The following is a 19954-nucleotide window of genomic DNA, read 5'->3' on the forward strand; positions in this document are numbered from 1 at the left end:
GATTATAAAGACATATTCTGAGTTTGTCAGCTATCGCATTTGTCATCAACTCCAGCTGATGTTGAAATCTCTCATAGATAGGGAGAATGACACCGAGTGGAACTATCCAGACCGGTTTAGCCAACCACACCCACCTCCTTATGGTGGCCAACCGGACATCTTCTTATGAGCTTGAAGTTCTTCCTACCCCAGTAGACTAACGCCTGAGCTGTGCTTGTAACCTATTTCGGGTTCTGTTATAAACTTCAGTTATATGTAATTTTCTTTTATTTGTTTCTTGATGTTGGTGTAGCCAACCTTATGGCCCAAATTGTGCATAAATAACTGATTAGTAAATAATAGGAGGATAATTAGTTTATGATTCATAAATTCCTTTTAAAGTTGTTATGTATCCTGACGTTCTTTCAGGTGGTGGTCATAGTTCTGTTTGTTAGGCCAACCATGGAGCTCAGCCACCGGATCGTCGACGAGGAGTCGTCGAGCCCCCTCCGGTCCGATGTCACCCCACATAGTAGGATAAATGGTTGTTGTTGTTGTGTGTTGGATCATTTGCATCATTGCATGATAAACTTAATTTATTAAAAATAGATATCAAAATGTTTATGTAATACATTAACAAATTTAAAGAACTATTGTTGCATTCTAAGATCATTGATGATCCAAAAATCATACTCTCTAGATTTAGGTTTGGTTTGCAAACTAATACTAAGAGAGAATATACATCACAACATTCCATCATTTGAATATAGTTTTCAACTTACATTACATTTTGAGTAATGTTAGAATTTTTTAGTGTCTCATTAAGTTATAATGTATTAAAAGAGTACAGCATCTTGTTAAAACAATCAAATTCAATCTGTTACACCTACTAAATCTAAATGTACTAACAATATAATCAATAAAGACGCTGAAGGAAAATTAACTAAATTTGCATATAGGGTTAAAATTTCTGCCAAGATATGTGTTTTTTTAAGTGTCAATTAATTGATTATTATGTTAAGTAATATCCTAATAGAAACTTGCATATGAATATGGAGGATAATACTAAATCAATAATTTTGATAATGCTCATGTGTTTAATGAGAAAATCTATGATTCGGGGATATTTTAATTTATGATTCTTTGAATGTCATGTGTTAAGTCATAGATGCTCCTATGGTTGAATATGATTGGAAGAGAGCTACAATTTTCCAACCTATTTCAAATATGAGAAGAAGCTTTGCAAACTTTTAATTAATAGTGTAGTTGCATGAATGTGGTGTTTAGGTTTACCAAATATCGCTTGAATTTAAAATATAAATAATATCCACAATCATAAAAGATGTCATTGGTAGATAAAACTCTTATTTTTTGTCTCAGAGATGTTTGGTTCTCATGCTGTTGATTACTTATAATGATACAATTTGGTATGATGTGATGCCCATGGACATTGCTCATATAATTTTGAGTAGACATTGCTTTTATGATTTAGATGTTACTGATTTTAGGAACTCTAATACATATACTTTTAAGACTAATGGAAGACGTGTAGTTATAAAGCCTAAAAGTAAGTCGAAATATATAAAAGAACCTGATGCGGACATCGGTACGAAGATTTGGCGCATCTATCACAGGAGTCGTCGTAAATCGACAGCTATAATTTAAACCTTCAATTATGATTTATTTTTATGAATTTTAGTTCTTAATTAATGTATTTCATGTTTTACCCCTAGGATAGTTTATGTGAGTGTTATGGCCCAAGGGGCAATTTTGTAATTTTTGATTTTTCTCATGTTGTGGCCTATATATAGGGCCTTTAGCTATTGTAATGGGGATGAAGAATTGATATTAAAAATTTGTGTCCACACTTGTATTCTTGGGAGAGAGCGTTAGTGAGATTCCTATGGAAAGGAATCAGAGTTTTCACCAACCGCAGGATGGGTCCGGGCTCGTGAATTGAAATCCCTTGGAGAAGGGCAAAGAATCACCCGTCAGTCTTTAGAAGAGTCCAAGGCTCGCGGTTTTTATCTTCTATCGTTTATTTTCTATCTTTTTGTTTTTATTTTGTTCCGTATTTGTATTCATTGTCGTATTGCTCCTCGTAATCATCTTTTCCTCCTCCCTCAACTTAACGGCCAAACACCCCTTTGGATGCCGCCGGCCACCATCCACCACCTCATCCCAACTGAAATCCTTGCCTAATTTGGGTGAACATATTGTGGGCTGATTTTAAATTCAAATTTATGTATTTTGAAATTCGAAATCTTTCCTAATTTATGAAAGCTATTTTTGAAAAGTTTCCTTATTAGAACTCATTTGAATTTGACATATTTTGGGGTTGACTCCAAATTCAAAATCCTGTATTTTGAAATTCGAAATCGTTCCTAATTCATGGAAGCTATTTTTGGAAAGTTTCCATTTTTAAATCCGATTTGAATTTCAAATTCGAAAGGGATTTAATTGGTTCTTTCTTTAATTCCCTTACATTAAGAAAATTCCATTAAGTCATTCTTAATTTAAATTCATTTGAATTCTAAATTCAATTGAATTTTAAATTCAAATCTGGGAACATTAAATCACCTCATTAACTCCTCTTGATTGGCCGAATTTTCATCAAGGCATCTAGGGAAAGATTTGAAACTCCTCCTGCTGCTGGAAAGGAAATTAATTTCCTCCTTCGTACCAGTCGTGATATTCAAAGCCCAAGCCATTAATTGTTTCCCTGGGCTGACGGTGAATAAGGAAATAAATTCTCTAAGCCATTAATTTCCTATTCTTTTTCCCTAATTCACTTCACGGATGCAAGGGAATAAATTCTCTCAGCCTGCCTTGGATCCCGCCGCCCCTTCTCCTCCTCTCCAAATTCTCCTCTCCACCTCCACTTTCCTATTGGGTTTGATTTTCTAGCCACCTGAAGCTTCCAAGTGGCTGTTGTTACCACAGTAAATTGCTGTCCAGCAATTCCTGAGTGAGTTTCCTCTTCCAGAGCAGGCTGAAATTTGATTTTCTAGTTTTGTTTCCACCGTCTCCCTCCTCTTACTTGTTCCGGATTGCTTCCCAAGTCAAGAACCGGGGATTGGAGTTTCCCCTCAGCCATCCTCCTACCCGTTCTACATCAGAACCAAAACAGCAACATATTTTGAGTGAAATTGCAATAAATAAAGGAGAATATGTGGGAGTAATCTGTATCTTAGCTGTTATTGTGATGAAATATGTATTGCACAAGATAGTCATCATTGCCTATTTGTTCTCATTATAGGATGAATCTAATCGAGTATTCTAAACTTTAGAGATAAGTTAATGAATTACTTAAAAAGGGATTTTTAATGAAAGCGCAATTGTTGTGCAGCACATTCTTTGCTTACACCTAAGGCTGAAAGCAAAACAAACGTTCAACGAGCAACTCGTTGCTAGGTTCGATTAAAGCTCTTTTGTGATCGTTTAACTAACTAAACAAAAAAACTTGAACAATATTTTTAATACTCGATCCTTAAATAAATAAGCTTGAACAGTAATGTGTTTGATTCATTTATGTTCACGAACAACATCATTTGAAGCTCGTGAATATGCTCGGCATTAAGCTCGATTCGTGTTTGATTCAGAACTTGCGAATAAGCTCGATAAAAACTCGATTAATATTTAATTATAAATTGATAAATATACATAATATAAATATTTTAATTGATTATAACATAATGATATAACTATTTTTAATTAATAAATTTTAAAGTGATTAAATATTATAATATATGTTGTAGTTTTAATTTCCTTATAATTATTAATTTATTATATTACATCATTAGACCTTACTCATTTGATAGCTCGAGAATACTCGTTAGATTTATTCATGAATATGATTGTTTAATAGTTTGAAAAAATTCGCTAAATATGTTCACGAATATAGCTCGTTAAGGCTAGTTTGTTTAAAGCTCGATAAGATTTAAACAAACCAAACATGAACACAAACAATAAAGCTCGAATCAAACACGAACTGAACTTGAACAAGCTAATAATAAATGAATTCAAACATGAACACTCACATACTCGGCTGGGTTCAGTTCCTTTGCAGCCCTACTTACACCTAAGAGAGAGGAGAGTCGACATTTGTGCGAGATAGACGAGTCATTAACAAAATCATCTTTAAAAAAAAAAATTACATCTTGTTTGGATGATGTGCTAAATATGATGAATAATTTTGTGATATTTTCCAAAATTAATTTAAGAAACAATTGTCATTAAGTTAGAAAATGAAAGATGATAATAAAAAAATTAATATTAAAGAAAAATTGTGTGAATAGTTTGTGATGCCTTTTGAATTATTCAATGCACGGATGCACCTAGTACTTATATAAGGTTAATGCAATGAACAAAGGAAGGTAGAATATGCATTGATAATACAAAATTATTAGCAAGTCAAATGGGCATATCAAAAGCAACATGACTATAAATTATATAAAAGAATAAATGTCATACTCCTTCATTAAACATTATCGTTGTCAAGTCCTAAGTCCTTGATGAGAAAAGTTGAGGATTGTGTTAGATAGTCGACAGCAAGCGTAAAACTTATCGAATAATCATGACATGAATCATTTAATATATTGTGTTAAAATACTAAAGCGTTCCTTGTAAGTGATGTGTTGTATGGTCTAAATACAATAAGAAGTGTGCAAGGGTCGCAGCAACGCCTAGATACAAAGTTAAATAAACAAGTGCTTCGGTCTAAATCACAGACGAATGTGAGTAAAGAAAAGTAGTCCATGAAACTAGAATTATGATAAGAACTTGAAATAAAATTTCTCTTACAAATAAATTAATAGAATTAATAGATATTATGATTCATAAAAAATAAATATTTCATAAATTTAGAAAACAAAATGAGATGGAGAGAAGGTTAAAGACATTGATAATTTATGGTTTAAACTATGGCATTCAGATAGGAGTCGTATTAGAAATGATGTAAGATTGATTATAGATAAGAGTTTGAAGAATAATATAGAAAAAATTAATAGAATTAGCAATAGAATTATAATTTTAAATATTATTGTTAATGTTAAGATTATTAATATTATAAGTGTTCGTGTCCCTCAAATAGGTTTGAATATGTGTTCAAAATTAAAATTTTATAATGTTTTAGAAGAATTAATACAAAAAATACCTCTTGAAAAAAGAGTTTTTAGTAGAGGATATTTAAATTGACATGTTGAAGATTTTAAAAACATTCATGGTGGTTATGTTGGGGATGAGGAGTAAACACAACAACGATGAAACAAACAAAAAATTAAAAGAAGCGAAAAGTAAAGGACACCTGAATTTAAAGTGGTAAAACCCAAATTAAGGGAAAAAACCATGAAGCCACACAACAACAAAAAATCCACTATAAAAATGGGGAGAAATAATTACAAATATCTCTTCTCTCTCACTCTCTCCTTATTTTTCTTCTCACATGCACTGTTCTCTATGTCATACATGCAGAAATACAAGAGAAAGTCAAGTTCAATAATCCTAAGGGACGCAACCCTTCAAAAAAATGAGAAAAAAATCGTCAAGTCTGTCTTGCAGCGTGCAGTGCTTGAACCACTGTCTTGATCCACTGCGGTAGTGCGGTGTAGTATCTAGACAGCTGCGGTGCTCCACTCTCAGTCATTCATCGTTGGGACGCTCGGGAACTTAGTGCTGGCGTGCTCAGGTACGCAGCACCAGGGGGTTGTACGAAAAAAATGCAAGGGGTAAACCCCTCGCACCCCCATCAAGAATGACAAACTTGAGGTCTAAGACAATAGAACAACCCAATTGATCAACACAATCAGATTCCACACATAACAGGTTATGGATTTGGAGCGAATAATGAAGGTGGTAGGACCATATTAGACTTTCTCTAGTTTATAATTTTATAATTGTTAATATCTTATTTAAAAAAAGATATGAGCATCTCATCACTTATAAAAATAAATATAGTAAAACCCAAATTGATTATTTTATTATAAGAAAAAAATTTGTTTAGATTATAAAAATTATAAAGTTATTCCAAGTGAAAATTTATGAGTCCATTATCACTTATTAATTTTAAACTTTAAGATGAAAAGGCGGAATATGAAAAATAAAATAAAATGTTATCCTAGGGTTAGATGTGGACATCTAAAGAATACTAACAAAAATATTTTTGAGAATAAGATTCAAGATCTTAAAATTCTAACTATATATGAAAAAGTTAATGTTATATGGGAAAAAAATAGTTCGTGAAATTAAGAATATTGTAAAAGATGTGCTTGAAGTATCAAAAGGAAAAACACTTAATAATAAAAATAATTGATTGTTGAATTAAAATATGCAAGCAAAATTTAAAAATATAAAATTTTGTTATAAAAATTGCTTTGGATATAAAAACTCAAAAATTTGAAAAAAGATATAAAGATGCACGTAAGGAGCCTTCGAAAGTAATAAGTGATGCAAAGAATTTAGCTTTTAATTATTTATATAATAGATTAAATATTAAAGAGGGCAAAAGATATATGTATAAGTTAGTCAAGCAAAGAAATTGAATTGAATAAGTAAGGATTTAATTCAAGTAAAGTACATTAATGATGAAGATCAAAAAGTATTTTATTAGTAGAGGATATTCAACAAAGGTGAATGAGATATTTTGATATGCTTTTCAATGAAAATTGTGATAATACGATTGACTTTAGTGACCTTAGCACCCTAAATGAAAATATAGATTTTTGTTTTTATCATCACATCAGTAAAATCAAATTTAGAGAGATATTAAAGAAAATAAAGTGAGAAAAAGAGGTTGGACCTGATGATATTCCAATAGAGGTGTGGAAATGATTAAGAGCATGTTTTAAAATTGCGCAATATGAGGCTCGTCTTGAGGTCCGCCTTTGCGCAATTCTAGTAAAAACGCCTCGATGCTTACGCCTCGAGTTTTTTTTATGAAGCTTGCGCCTCAACTTGGTTGAGGCCTGCCTCGCCTCACTGGCATGAGGCTTACGCCTCACGCTGTATATATATTAAAGCTTACGTAAATTTTAAAGTAAATGCCCGACATTGGACTCTATAGGAGAGGATGAAGGGGGGAGAGCAATTCATCATAATGATGATTCAAATGAAGAACCCTTTAGTGATGATAGTGTTGATGATTTATGAGTTCTTATGTGATATGTCATTGCTACTTATTTCTTGAAATTGGAATTATATGTTAATGAAAAGAATACTGAGATTTCGAAAAGATAGAATTTTGAGTTGAACTATATTTCATGTTATCTTATTATTGTGATATTTTGATTTCACTTAATATCTTATGCTTTTTTATGTTTTATATTATTCACTCATGAGTATATAAAAAATTTATCATTTTATATTTATGCAATCTTTTGATTTTGAGGCTTACGCCTCAAAACGCCTTGAGGCTTACGCCTCGCCTCACGAATGAAAAACGCCTCAATACCCGAATAAGCAATTTTAAACATTGATTAAGAGATGAATAAATTTTTTGGCTTACGAAACTTTCAATATTATTTTGAAGACTATAAAGCTATCAGATGAGTAGAGGAGTGTGTTGATTCCTATTTTTTAAGATAAAGGTGATGCACAAGAGTGTGTAAATTATGGAGGAATAAAGTTAATGTGTCATACTTTAAAACTTTGGAAGAGATTTACTAAGCATAAGTTACAATGTGACATTAATGCTTCTCAAAATCAATTTGGGTTCATGCTAGGTAGGTCTACTATGGAAGTTTTACATTTATTGAGAGGTTTGATGGAGAAATATAGAGAACATAAGGAAGATCTGCAATATGATATTTATTGATTTAGAAAAAGCGTCTATAAAGTTCCAAGAGAAAAGCTTTGGAGAGTTTTAAAAAAGAAAGGGGTTAATAATGCTTATACTCAAATCATTAAAGGTATGTATGTAGGAGTTGTTACTTATGTTCAAACACAATATGATTTGACCAATATTTTCTTATTTCAATTGAACTACATTAAGGATCAGCTTTAAGCCCATATCTTTTTGCTTTAGTCATGGATGCTCTTACTAGACATTTGTAAAAGGATGTACCTGGTGTATGTTTTTTTGTTGATGATATTTATTTTGGTGATAAGACCTAAAAGTAAACTTGATTTATGGAGGTCAACCTTAAAGTCTAAAGGTTTTTGTTTGAATAGATCTAAAACCGAATACATTAAGTGCAATTTTAGCAGTAATAAATCTAGTGGGGGTGTTGTAGCTTTGAGAGATCAAGTCATTAATAAGAGTACACGTTTTAGATATCTCGGATCTATTTTTCAAAGTGATGGTGAAATAGATGGGGATATTATTAGTAGAATTCAAGTTGGATGATTGAAGTGGAAGAATGCATCAAGCCTGTGGTGTGATAGAAAAGTATAATGCAAACTTAAGGAAAAATTCTATAAGATGGTGGTGAGACATGCAATATTTTATGGCGCAAAATGTTGGCCATTAAAAGAGGATCATAAAATTAAGTTAAGAGTGCAGAGATGAGAATGCTCATATAGATGAGTGGCTTTACTCTTAGAGACAGAATGTGAAGTGAGCAAATACGTGAAAAGGTTGGAGTAGCTCTAGTGGCAGATAAGATTAGAGAGAGTCGTCTTAAATGGTTTGGTCACATAAAATGTTGGCCTTCCAATAACCAGGTTAGGAGAGCAGATATATTATATTTGGCACATGTTAAGAAAGGTAGAGGTAAACATAAAAAGGCTTAGAAAATTTTAGAAATTGCCTTTTTTATTAGATTTAAATGGGAATTTGACTCTTAACATAACACAATGGAGAAAAAGGATTCATGTAGCCAACCCCACGTAGTGGGATAAAGGCTTAATTTTGTTGTTTGTTGTTGTTGTCATTCTTCATTTAAAGTTAAGCCACATCATCTTTTGATGAACCAATAAAAACTTCTCAAATAAAATGTATGACACTCTTCTCATTTTAACTGTTCCAAAAAAACATGTATCAATGGAGCAGGATTCATAAAGGTGAGCCAAAAAGGGTTGAGATTAGGGCCCATGATAATGATGAAGCATGTCACATCAGATATAACATGCGCTATAAACGGTTGAAAATTAAAACAGATAAGGTATCATATCTTGCATAAAAGAAAGTAGAGATAACATGTGCAACTGGAAATACCTTTGGAGGAAGGCACGTGGTGATCAATAAATTCCAGGAAAAAATATTTATAGCAGCACATAATGCAATGAAAACAAATATCAATTTTAATCTCTTTCTCTCCTCCTATTCTGATAACAATGCTGATGAAATTTCAATGAATTTAAATGCACTGATCACCGGATGTAAAATGTGAATCTTGATAATAAGATTTTTCATTTATATTGGTGTGTCATTTATTTTTTCTTCAAACTAGCAACTGTAAAGCATGATTTTTTATCCAAACAAACTTAAGAAAAATGCAGATAAAGGAAAAGTCTATTGGCACACTCAAAATATTTTAGAATATGTATGCAATAAAACCAACAGATAAAGCAAGTATTTACCCTAAACAATGCAAAGTACTTACCAAAACCTTTTCCAGATTTAGAGCCACAGATACCACATTGCCATGAATCCTGTACATGCAGGATAAAATCATAAGTATGAATCAGCCAACAGAAACAAAGATAATGCACAAATAGTAATAGAGTCGAGGAAATGATTTATGAATTTTTGGTTTTGCAAGCATACAATGTGTAACTATAAAATTCCATGCACAAGAAGTCTGCAGAACAATAATGGTAGTGTAGGAATTACAATATACTGAATGTAATAGCAGGCAGTACTAACCATAGCAGCTTGGGGAAAAGCACCAAAGGCATGATTTCCACCATTATTGTACAACGAGAAACACCATCTTTTCTTTGCTCTAGGTGCAAAGTATTCTGCCACAAATTTTCTCCAGTACAATATAGAATTGTCCTGCAGTTAGTATCAAATTGCTCTAATCAGAACAAATCCTGTACGAATTGTTGTATATGAAATAGAGCAGAAAGGTTCAGAACTCACAGCCGGTCTATGACTCTGGTGATACATATATTGCATAAGTCGCCGAGCACACAAGCCACTTTCAAACGGGAGCCTCATTGGAGATATTAAATGGAGGGGGTTTTGCATAGGCATTTGGGGCTGCTGATGCATATGTATTCTCTGCAATTGCGGCAACGACTGTATCAATTGCTGCTGCTGGAGATGAGCAAGCCTCTGAGGCTGTACAAGGGCCTGAAGTTGAAGGTTCTGATGCCTCTGTAACATCTGTTGCATAACCTGCTGTTGACTAACATCTCCCACCCTCATGTCCAGCCGCGGTCTCTTCTGAACAGGCATCATTCCAGCATCCTGGACCATTGACTGATAGGTAGGACTCAAAGCACCGTGTTTCTGAATCTGCTCATTTTGGGGACTCAGCTGAATAATTGATGAACCATCCATGACTGAAGAGCCCGAAATGTTGTTGGATGAGGACATTGGTGAAGCTGGAAGATGCATATAGGACTCATCATTGATGCTGGAGCTGCTCGGAAGCTGCGGTCCACCTGAAAAAGAGGAATTGGCATCGGTGACCTGAGAGCTCGCGCCCATGCTGGGCCCAGAGGAGTTTGCAGCACTATTCAGAACTCCATGGTTCATGTCACCAGAAACAGCATTACCAAGCCCAGAGCGTGCAGTCCCTGACATGGAGTTAGCTGCGTGGGTGTGCCAGGTTCTTCCCAACACCTTGAAAGAAAATGCCAGCAGCACCAAGCCCGGACCAAAGAAGGAGCTTTCCTCGCACCTTGCAAAGCCTAAAACATATGTGGGGCAAGACCCACTCGATCAACAGCAACCAAAAAACTCCCTTTTCATTCCAACACCGCTCTTCCCTGCCACAAGGAATACCACAAATTAACAGGCCCAAACATTAAGACATGAGAACGATAAGCAAACCCTTTCTGACAACAAGATACACGAAAAGAGGTAACTTTCAACAAGAATTTGAACCGAAAAAAAACTAAAACATCAGCTCAAAAGAGAATCGTAAACATCAAATTCCAAAACTTACACGTAACAATGTCATGTAACGGACGACGAAAATAAGCTGCAGGTGCCCACCAACTTCGCAGACCAAACCCTAATCACGTTAAAATCCACCAATTTCGCAGAAAAGAAAGAAGATCTAATTCAAAATCTTACCAATTAACCAATTATACAGTAGATCGAAGATCGGCAGAAAAAGGAAACGATTTACCGATCAAGAACCAGCGAAAAACGAGAAGATCAGCGTAAACGGAAACGGAACCGGTGAGAGGGCTTAAAGCAGCGAGCTTTGGGCGTTATATTGAGTCACTCTCTTCTCTTATAACTCGCAGATATTTTACCATATATTTGATTTATTCACCTGATACTGATTTTTATATTTTAGCCTATATATTTTTTAATAAATTTAGCCTTTTGTATTTATTAAAAAATAATTATTTAAAATGTCATTATATTATACGTGCATTCGCTTCAATTAATTCAGGATTATGGCCCACACACCAATCTATTCTAATAATGTGATGCAATATTGGTAAATAAAATAATAATGGGGAGCAATATAAAATTTTTTGTTAGATGACAAGAAATAGGCCTCTAATATAAAATATTATGAGATTTATGACCAAATAATCTTTTTTTTAATGATTATGATTTATTGTACTAAAATATTTCATGAATATTTTTATTTTTTAAGGATTTGATAGAATCAAATTTGATTATTTGTAATATATTAAATGATTAATGTTGCGTCCTGGAATATTCGCGGCGGTAGAAAAATATATAGTTTAACGTCTTAGCGTTGTACGAAGATCCAGCACACAATCAGATAAGCGACTTGTAGTTATCTCTTAAATTAAATAATAAGTGGGGTTTACAAATATTACGCATAAATTATTCTATTTAGATATTTTAACATATGAAATTTATTATTAACTATACCAACTGCCTTTGTTAACATCGCTAATCATGCTATTCAAAAATTTGAAACCCTTGAAATCCTAGATGACGAAGAAGTGTAAAATAAATAAATATTTAAATAATAATATTAAATGTTAATTATTTTAGTTAAATTAGGAAAATAGTTAATTTAAATTAGTTAATATCTTTTTTAAAATCATTTAAATAGTTATTTTTAATCATTTTAGTTAATTTATTTAAAATCCGTTGAAAAAGCCGCTAGAAATCCGCCGGAAACAAATCCTCTGGAAAAGCCACCGAGAAATTCCAACCGAACTAATTCCCACGGAAAATTCCACTGGAAAAACTATCTCATTGCATTTCATCGGAAAACCGTCAGAAAATTCCGTCGGTAATGAGTGATTTTTCTATAGTGAACAGATGAGAACTTGTTAATAATGGAACTAGCGTGAAGGTTGACAACGATGAATATGTGGAGAAGTCACAATGTGACCTTGCTAAGAGCATCTAGATCTCATTGAGGAAGGCATTGATGAAACTAGTGACGCACAAATTAGACGATTTGACAAGGTTAATGGTTATATGGTAATTTTATTATAATTCAAAACCTTAAATGTTATGTGAAGAAATAGTAAATTTTATCTATTAAATACATAAGTAGAATAAGTTTATATGTTATGTTTGTCAATCCCCTTAAAAATAACACAAATTGAAAAGGGGGATGCTGAAAATTTCAAACAACATCAATAGTGACCTCTAATGATGAGTTTTTGTGCATTGGGCAAAACAATAAATTGATATGAAAGCTTATTTTGGCAATATATTCCTTGAAGTGTTTAGGGTTTTTTTTTTATGTTAAACTTAAATAATTTATCAAAATTTTAATATTATAATTATGAATTAAATATTAGTGGAATTGTTATTACATGAACAATAAATTGATATTAATTAATTTATTTTCATACAACCATTTTATACGTTGAATAATCTTTGGAATAAAAAAATTATAATCAATTAAGTCAATTTTGTGCGCTTCAAATTTATTATTTGAATTGTAATAATATTTAAGAATTTTTATGATCCTAATCAATTATATCTTTTAATAATTTTCAACAGTTATGTATGACAAATAAATAAATTTAAAAGAAGAAAGTACTAACCCTTATAATGTAATTATAAGGAATTTTCCCTTCTGTAGATGTAAATTGTACGTCAAACTTTATTTTAGTAAAACTTTTTTCAGGAATTATCTTCTCTGCCATACTGATCCCGTCCTTTGTTACATTAGAAAATAGAAGGAACATTAGAAAAGAGAAGGAAGGAGATGGGTTTGAAGCCTAGGGTTCAAATATTTGGTTAAAACCCTAAGTTTCAAAATGAACTTCAAAAGATGTGGAGAGGTTCTTACTAAGTTTAAGCCATATATTATAGTTTTTTAATCTTGCTCAAACCTTAGGTTTCAAACATAAAAATTATATTTGAACAATGTTCAAACCTGGGTTTTGGCCATTAGCTATAAAACAAATATTCTAAAAAAAAAACTACTAAGTAGATTCGAATATGGTTTGAATAAGGTGCAACGAGGATTGAAATTGTGTTTGAATGATGTTATATTCTTTATTTTTATTTTCATGTATGAAATTCATTCATTTGAGTTACTTTTATATATAAGTAGATGTTTCACTTAATTAAACATTTATAGGGGCATTACATTGTTTCAGTCTACTTTTAGAGCGTAGCGTGTAATATATATAATTATGACTCGATTTGTATGTTTTGATCTTTTATATAAAAGGATGAGGAATTTCCCTACATGCTTATTTTTTATGCTCATAAGCTATAGTTCTTTAGGTTTTATTTCATCAACTTTTAATGAGGATGTTTGATTGTGAAATGAATAATGGATACTCTATTATGCTCAACACAATAGATAAGAATATTATATTTAAATTAGAGAATTTGCCCTTATAAGTGGGTTGGTGTTTAGTCAATTTACATTTGAGGGGATAACTACAAGCAATAAGTTGATTGATATTTATCCAAATGGCATTACTAAGTCTACGAATGTACAAGTAGTGTATTCTTGATATTCAAATTTGTATGGTGAAAGCATATGAAATCATGAGATAATACATTTTTGACATATTTAAGAGATAAAATTCGTAGAAATCAAAATCATCGAAAATATAAGTAAGAGATTAGTCACTTATAACGAATATATTAAAAGTTATAATAGAAATGACTGGCAAAAATGATCCAAAGAACTTTCTTTCTCCTCTCTCTTCTTCCTCTTTTTTGATTTATTCCTAGCCAAGTAACCAAGTGAGAGAAATGACTGACAAAAATGATCCAAAGAACTTTCTTTCATGTATATATATATATTCATGACCTAGCGCTCATCAGATCAGTGTCAAAAGCACTCAACTTTAGAAATTTTTTTTTCAAATATATTTATTTAAAATATTTGAATTATTATAATAATAATCATTGATTGATGATAACATTTAAAAATTAATAATATGAATACTAACCTTCAATTTTTTTGAGTAGGGGTGTCACTAAATGACCCAACTAAAAAACCATTTGAACTCTGATTTAATTTTATATATTTTGATTGATAATTTAAGTCAAAACCCTTCTTAAAGCCAACTTTCAAACAAACAAAGTCATTGGATCTTATTTTTCTCGAATTAGGCCAGTAACTGAAATGTTCTTTGCGAATACTAAAATCAACATTATGAGCATAATGACAATACATATCATATATTTCCTTCGCACAATTATAAATATCATGTGCAAAAAAGAAATAAATTGAATCATGCTAATATAAGCATGGGAGTACACAAAGTTGCAGCGGTACACAATAATAATACACAGCAAAAGTACGCAATAATAATACACAATAAATTATGTTTTTATCAGAACTTGTACATAGAATCCAAACTTGTACACAACAATTAAACTTAAAAACTTTAAAATTTCAAAAGAAAATAGGAAAACCTCTTCGGAGATTAAAATTTACTGATAATATCTCTGACTTATCTCTCATTGTTCGCTATAATAAGTCTTCCTAAACGTTTTGTGTAATGTCTTCCATCTCTTTGAAGAATTTGATGTCCTCCAAATCAGTTTCCATCTTCATAGCCTCTTTTTCTCTTTTCTTTCTCAGCTTTCTTCTGAGGGTAAATCTTGTCTTAAGTAACGAAAATAATCTGCCAAAATCTTAAACCCTAGATATTGGCAACTTTTTTACAATAAAACTTAAATTATACGTATGGATTTGATTGGTACGTCAGGCCGCACCGTAAATTGAAAAACACGTGATAATATTATAATTTCAGTGGGTTGGTCGTTGGGTCGTCGGACTGCCCAACCACGATCATTGTTAAATTATTCACAAAATTAGTTTTATCTTGTTGTGGGCTAGAATGATTTTTACATGGAAAACCCGAAAGAGGGAAAAAACCATTGGGCCACGCCCAGCTGAAAAGTTCCACTAGCGTTTTGTAAATTACAAGAAGCTGATTCGTTTCACAAGTCAGGACGATCAGATTACAATCCGTTTCTTCTAACTTGAAGCAAATCTATAAAATTCTGCAGAATTCAGGCGTTTCCCGAAAATCCGGCAGAGTTCTGGCGTATTCAGGCAGCGGAAAGAACTCCGCGGTGGTCGAGGAGGAGATGATTCTCCCTTTCCCTTTTTTCTCTTCTCTTCTTCTCTCTCCTCTCACTTGAGTCCTCTTGTGAAGAACAAGGGCTATATTTATAGTTTTTTTTTGAGTGGCATGACTTGTAAATATGTGTGAGATCAGAGGCGAATAGGGAGTGGTCGAATGGACGGTTGATGTTGAACCCTTCGATCGTGCACCGTTCGTTGGACATTTGAAGGCCTTAGTGATGTCGGAATTCGGAGATCTTTGGCTCGTTGGATTCGTCTCGTCGAACCGTTCGATTCGAGTATAAGCTCGTTAAAACCGGGGACCGTTTCATAACTCAAATTGTGATTCAAACCTTCCAACAGCGCTTCGGTCCTTGATTCAGACCCATTTGGGATCAGATTGGGTCGAATTTGGTGTCATTGAGTTCGTATTTTCGAGACGCTCAGTTTGACTGTAAACTCGCTTAAATCGGAGCTCAGATGCTCCTGAATTTAAATTTTGAAGTTCCTGATTTTTGCCTCGAGATTCGTGTCCAATCAAGATTTTTTTCATGATGATGTATCATATCTCAAAATAAAATAACGAAAAGTAATATCATGTATTTAAAGAATACTCAATATAACAAATCATAAATATTTTTTATAATTTATAATTATTACAAAATATATTCCTTTTACTCTGATCATTTTTCAGCAAAATATACAACCCCTACTCAAAAGAAAATTTTTATCGTTTTTGACAAGAACAGCTATAACTCTCAAATTTTGCGGTTTAGGGATTTTTTTTTTTTTTACGGTGACAATAAAAATAATATTCAATAACATAAAATTAAAACCCATTGGCCGTCATAAGAATTTTCTTTATGATAATCCACAACAGTGCAGCACTGTGTCACTAAGCTCCGACGTCTGGCGAGCTAGCGAACTGAGAGAGAGAGAGAGCATGCTGTGCAGTTGTCACCGAGCTCTTACAGGCTCGTTGCCTTCACCGGCCCGCGTCTCCTCAAACAGTCATCTTTTTGAACCCACAACACTCTTAAAATTGATGAGGGGAGGCAGGAATATATATATATATATATATATATATATATATTTCATGACCTAGCGCTCATCAGATCAGCGTTAAAGCAGTCTACTTTAGATATTTTTTATTTTTTTTCAAATATTTGAATTATTACAATAATAATCGTTGATTGATAATAACATTTAAAAATTAATAATATGAATACTAACCTTCTATATGTTTGAGTAGGGGTGTCAATAAATGACCCAACTAAAAATCATATGAACTATGAATTAATTTTATATATTTTGATTGAGAATTTAAGTCAAAACCCTTCTTAAAGCCAACTTTCAAACAAACAAAGTCCTTGGATCTTATTTTTCTCGAATTAGGCCAGTAACTGCGATCTTCTTTGTGAATACTAAAACCAACATTATGAGCATAATAACAATACAAAATCATATGTTCATTCTCACAATTATAAATATCATGTGCATAAAAGAAACATATTGAATCATACTGATATAAGCATGGGAGTACACAAAGTTGCAGCGGTACACAATAATAATACACAGCAAAAGTACGCAATAATAATACAAAGCAAAATTACGTAGTAATAATACACAATAAATTATGTTTTTATATGAACTTGTACATAGAATCCAAACTTGCATCTAAGCTTGTGCACAACAATTAAACTTAAAAACTTTAATTTTTCAAAAGAAAATAGGAAAACCTCTTCGGAGTTTAAAATTTATCAATAATATCTCTGACTTATCTCTCATTGTTCGCTATAATAAATCATCCTAGACGTTTTGTGTAATGTCTTCCATCTCCTTGGAGAATTTGATGTCCTCCAAATCAGTTTCATCTTCATAGCCTCTTTTTATCTTTTCTTTCTTAGCTCTCTTCTGGATAAATCTCATCTCAAGTGACGGAAATAATCGGCCAAAATCTTAAACCCTAGATATTGGCAACTTTTTTTTCATTAAAACTTATATTTTGCGTTTGGATCTGGTTGGTTCCTCAGGCCGCATGGTAAATTGAAAAACACGTGATAATGTTATAATTTCATTAGATCGGGTCGTCGGGTCGTCGGGCCGCCCAACCACGATCATGTATTTATAGAATACTCAATATAACAAATCATAAATATTTTTTATAATTTATAATTATTTCAAAATATATTCCTTTTACTCTGATCATTTTTCAGCAAAATATACAACCCCTAATCAAAAGAAAATTTTTATTGTTTTTGACAATAACAGCTATAACTCTCAAATTTTACGGTTTAGGGAAAATTTTTTTTTTACGGTGACAATAAAAATAATATTAAATAACATAAAATTAAAAAAATACTGTTTTTTGCCCATTGGCCGTTATAAATTTCTTTATGATAATCCACAATAGTACAGCACTGTGTCACCAAGCTCCGACGCCTGGCGAGCTAGCGAACTGAGAGAGAGAGCATGCTGTGCAGTTGTCACCAAGCTCTTACAGGCTCGGTGCCTTCACCGGCTCGCGTCTCCTCAAACAGTCATCTTTTTGAACCCACAACACTCTTCTGGAGAAGCTCTCTGCTCCACCGTGGCGGAACCCGAGTCCATTGCCGTCGCTTCTCTGTCTTTGCCGTCCAAGAGCGTAACCTGCAGGGAGACCAGCAGCTTAGGCTCTCCGTCCTTCGTTTCACCCTCGGCAAGTTCTATTAAGCTTAATGCATTCCCTTACTTCTTAGATTTCTGAAGAAAAACCGGTCTTTTGCCTTTTTTGGTTTCAGGGATACCGGGGTTGGACGAGTCCTACCTTCCCAGATGGATTGGTGTGGCCTTTGGATCTCTCATTCTTTTAAATCATTTTATATCGTCTTCACCCGCCCCAGCTCAGCTTGTACTATCTTGACCTGAGTACTTCGAATCCCATTCGAATTGATACCTCTTTACCAACTTTTTTTACTTGCTTTTGCTTTTGTTTTTTTTCGCTACAGAGGTCGGAGGCTTTGGGTCTCTGCTTGTCTGTCTTCTCCACTACATTACCATATATTGGCAAGTTTCTTAAGGTACAAAATTCATTACCCTATTTGGTGTTCTTGGTTTTGGTGCTGCTTTTAGAATGACTTAATGGTAGCTCGACAAAATGCCGAACTGACATGTTTCATTACATATTTCACACTGAAAACATAGTATGTTGTCAAGATGCTGAAAATCCTCGAAGTAAAAAATGATAGTTTTGCTCTGTAGGTGTTCAAAGCACTTTTAGTGCCTGAATTCTTTGTGTCTGTGTTTTTTCAATGCAAATCCAACATGTGGTGTGCAAAATCATTCAGATGAATCAATAATTATAGTTCATAAACTTTTAATTATGACTATGAAAATATGAAAATTTAAAAAAGTCCATAAATTTGCCCAAATGATAATTTAAAGATCACCCAAATGAAATTTTTGTAAGAAATTTGAAGTCAACTAAAATCACACAATGATCAAGATTTACACCACAATAAGAAAATATATAATTGTAACTGATATGTCATAAAAAAATTATCTTGATCGGACACGAATCTCGATGCAAAATTAAGTTGGAAACTTCCGAAATTAAAATTGGGACCATCCAAACTCCGATTTCAGCAAACTTATAGTCAAACTGAGCATCTCGAGAATACGAACCCAAACGACACTGAATCCAACCCAATTCGAGCACAAACCGGTCCAAATCAAGGGTTAGAAGTGTTGTTGGAAGGTTCGAACCACAATTTAGATTACAAAACGGTTTTCAAACATAATGTCACGACCCGACCCGACGGGGACGGATCCCGCCCGAGCCGGACCGCGACAAAACCTTCTTATCCAGGATCTGGCTTTGGAATTTGGTTACTGAACTGAATCTTCCAAATAATTAAACTCAACAGACACACAAACACAGAGCCACTATGAATCATCAAACACAGCGGAACAAAACATCTATATTTTCATTTTCCTCAAAACAATCATCTACAGATACAGTACATGGCTTTTGAACAGAAAGAAAGACAGAACAGAAAAGCCATGACTGTACAAAAATCAAAAGGTACAAACAAATACCTATACTGATCAGAACTCAGAAATCTACTCCTGGACTTCCTTCCCTTTCCCAGAACCTGAAAACCACCAGAAAACAAGAGTGAGCTCAACAGCTCAGCAAAGCAACAAACCTCCAATCAAAATTCTCAGAATCCAAAACCAAACTCATCAGACAGAAATCAGAGTCGTACAGATCAGATCAAACCGGAACAGATTTAATTCACCAGAGTCAGAATCATACAGAAATCAGAAATTCAGATCATATCAGAACAGAATGGTACGGAAACAGAAGTCGTATTAAATCAGAAACAGAA

The 19954-nt window shown here is 33.0% G+C and overlaps 2 protein-coding genes across 3 annotated transcripts in view; one reads left to right on the top strand and one right to left on the bottom strand.

Moving 5' to 3' along the window:
- LOC110110615 (probable transcriptional regulator SLK2) overlaps positions 1-11358 on the bottom strand; it is a 31247-nt gene extending 19889 nt beyond the window's left edge. Inside the window, exons 1-5 of one of the 2 annotated variants that reach the window (XM_020842191.2) lie at positions 11220-11358; positions 11034-11102; positions 10001-10854; positions 9782-9913; positions 9519-9567 (exon numbers count right to left, since the gene is read on the bottom strand). In XM_020842191.2, the coding sequence (XP_020697850.1) occupies positions 9519-9567; positions 9782-9913; positions 10001-10669 (850 nt within the window). In that variant the 5' untranslated portion in view covers positions 10670-10854; positions 11034-11102; positions 11220-11358. Of the gene's footprint in view, positions 1-9518; positions 9568-9781; positions 9914-10000; positions 10855-11033; positions 11103-11164 lie in introns of both variants that reach the window. The other variant, XM_020842193.2, reaches the window with a different exon arrangement.
- Positions 11359-18005: 6647 nt separating this feature from the next.
- The window catches only part of LOC110110572 (protein COFACTOR ASSEMBLY OF COMPLEX C SUBUNIT B CCB2, chloroplastic), a gene marked incomplete in the record, with an annotated part of 16243 nt that continues 14294 nt past the window's right edge, over positions 18006-19954 (top strand). Inside the window, 3 exon segments of the mRNA XM_028701139.1 lie at positions 18006-18282; positions 18365-18474; positions 18572-18643. Coding sequence (XP_028556972.1) covers positions 18057-18282; positions 18365-18474; positions 18572-18643 — 408 coding nt within the window.

This window comes from Dendrobium catenatum, unplaced genomic scaffold (genome assembly GCF_001605985.2).
Source record: "Dendrobium catenatum unplaced genomic scaffold, ASM160598v2 fragScaff_scaffold_1639, whole genome shotgun sequence".
NCBI classification, from domain to species: Eukaryota; Viridiplantae; Streptophyta; class Magnoliopsida; order Asparagales; family Orchidaceae; genus Dendrobium; species Dendrobium catenatum.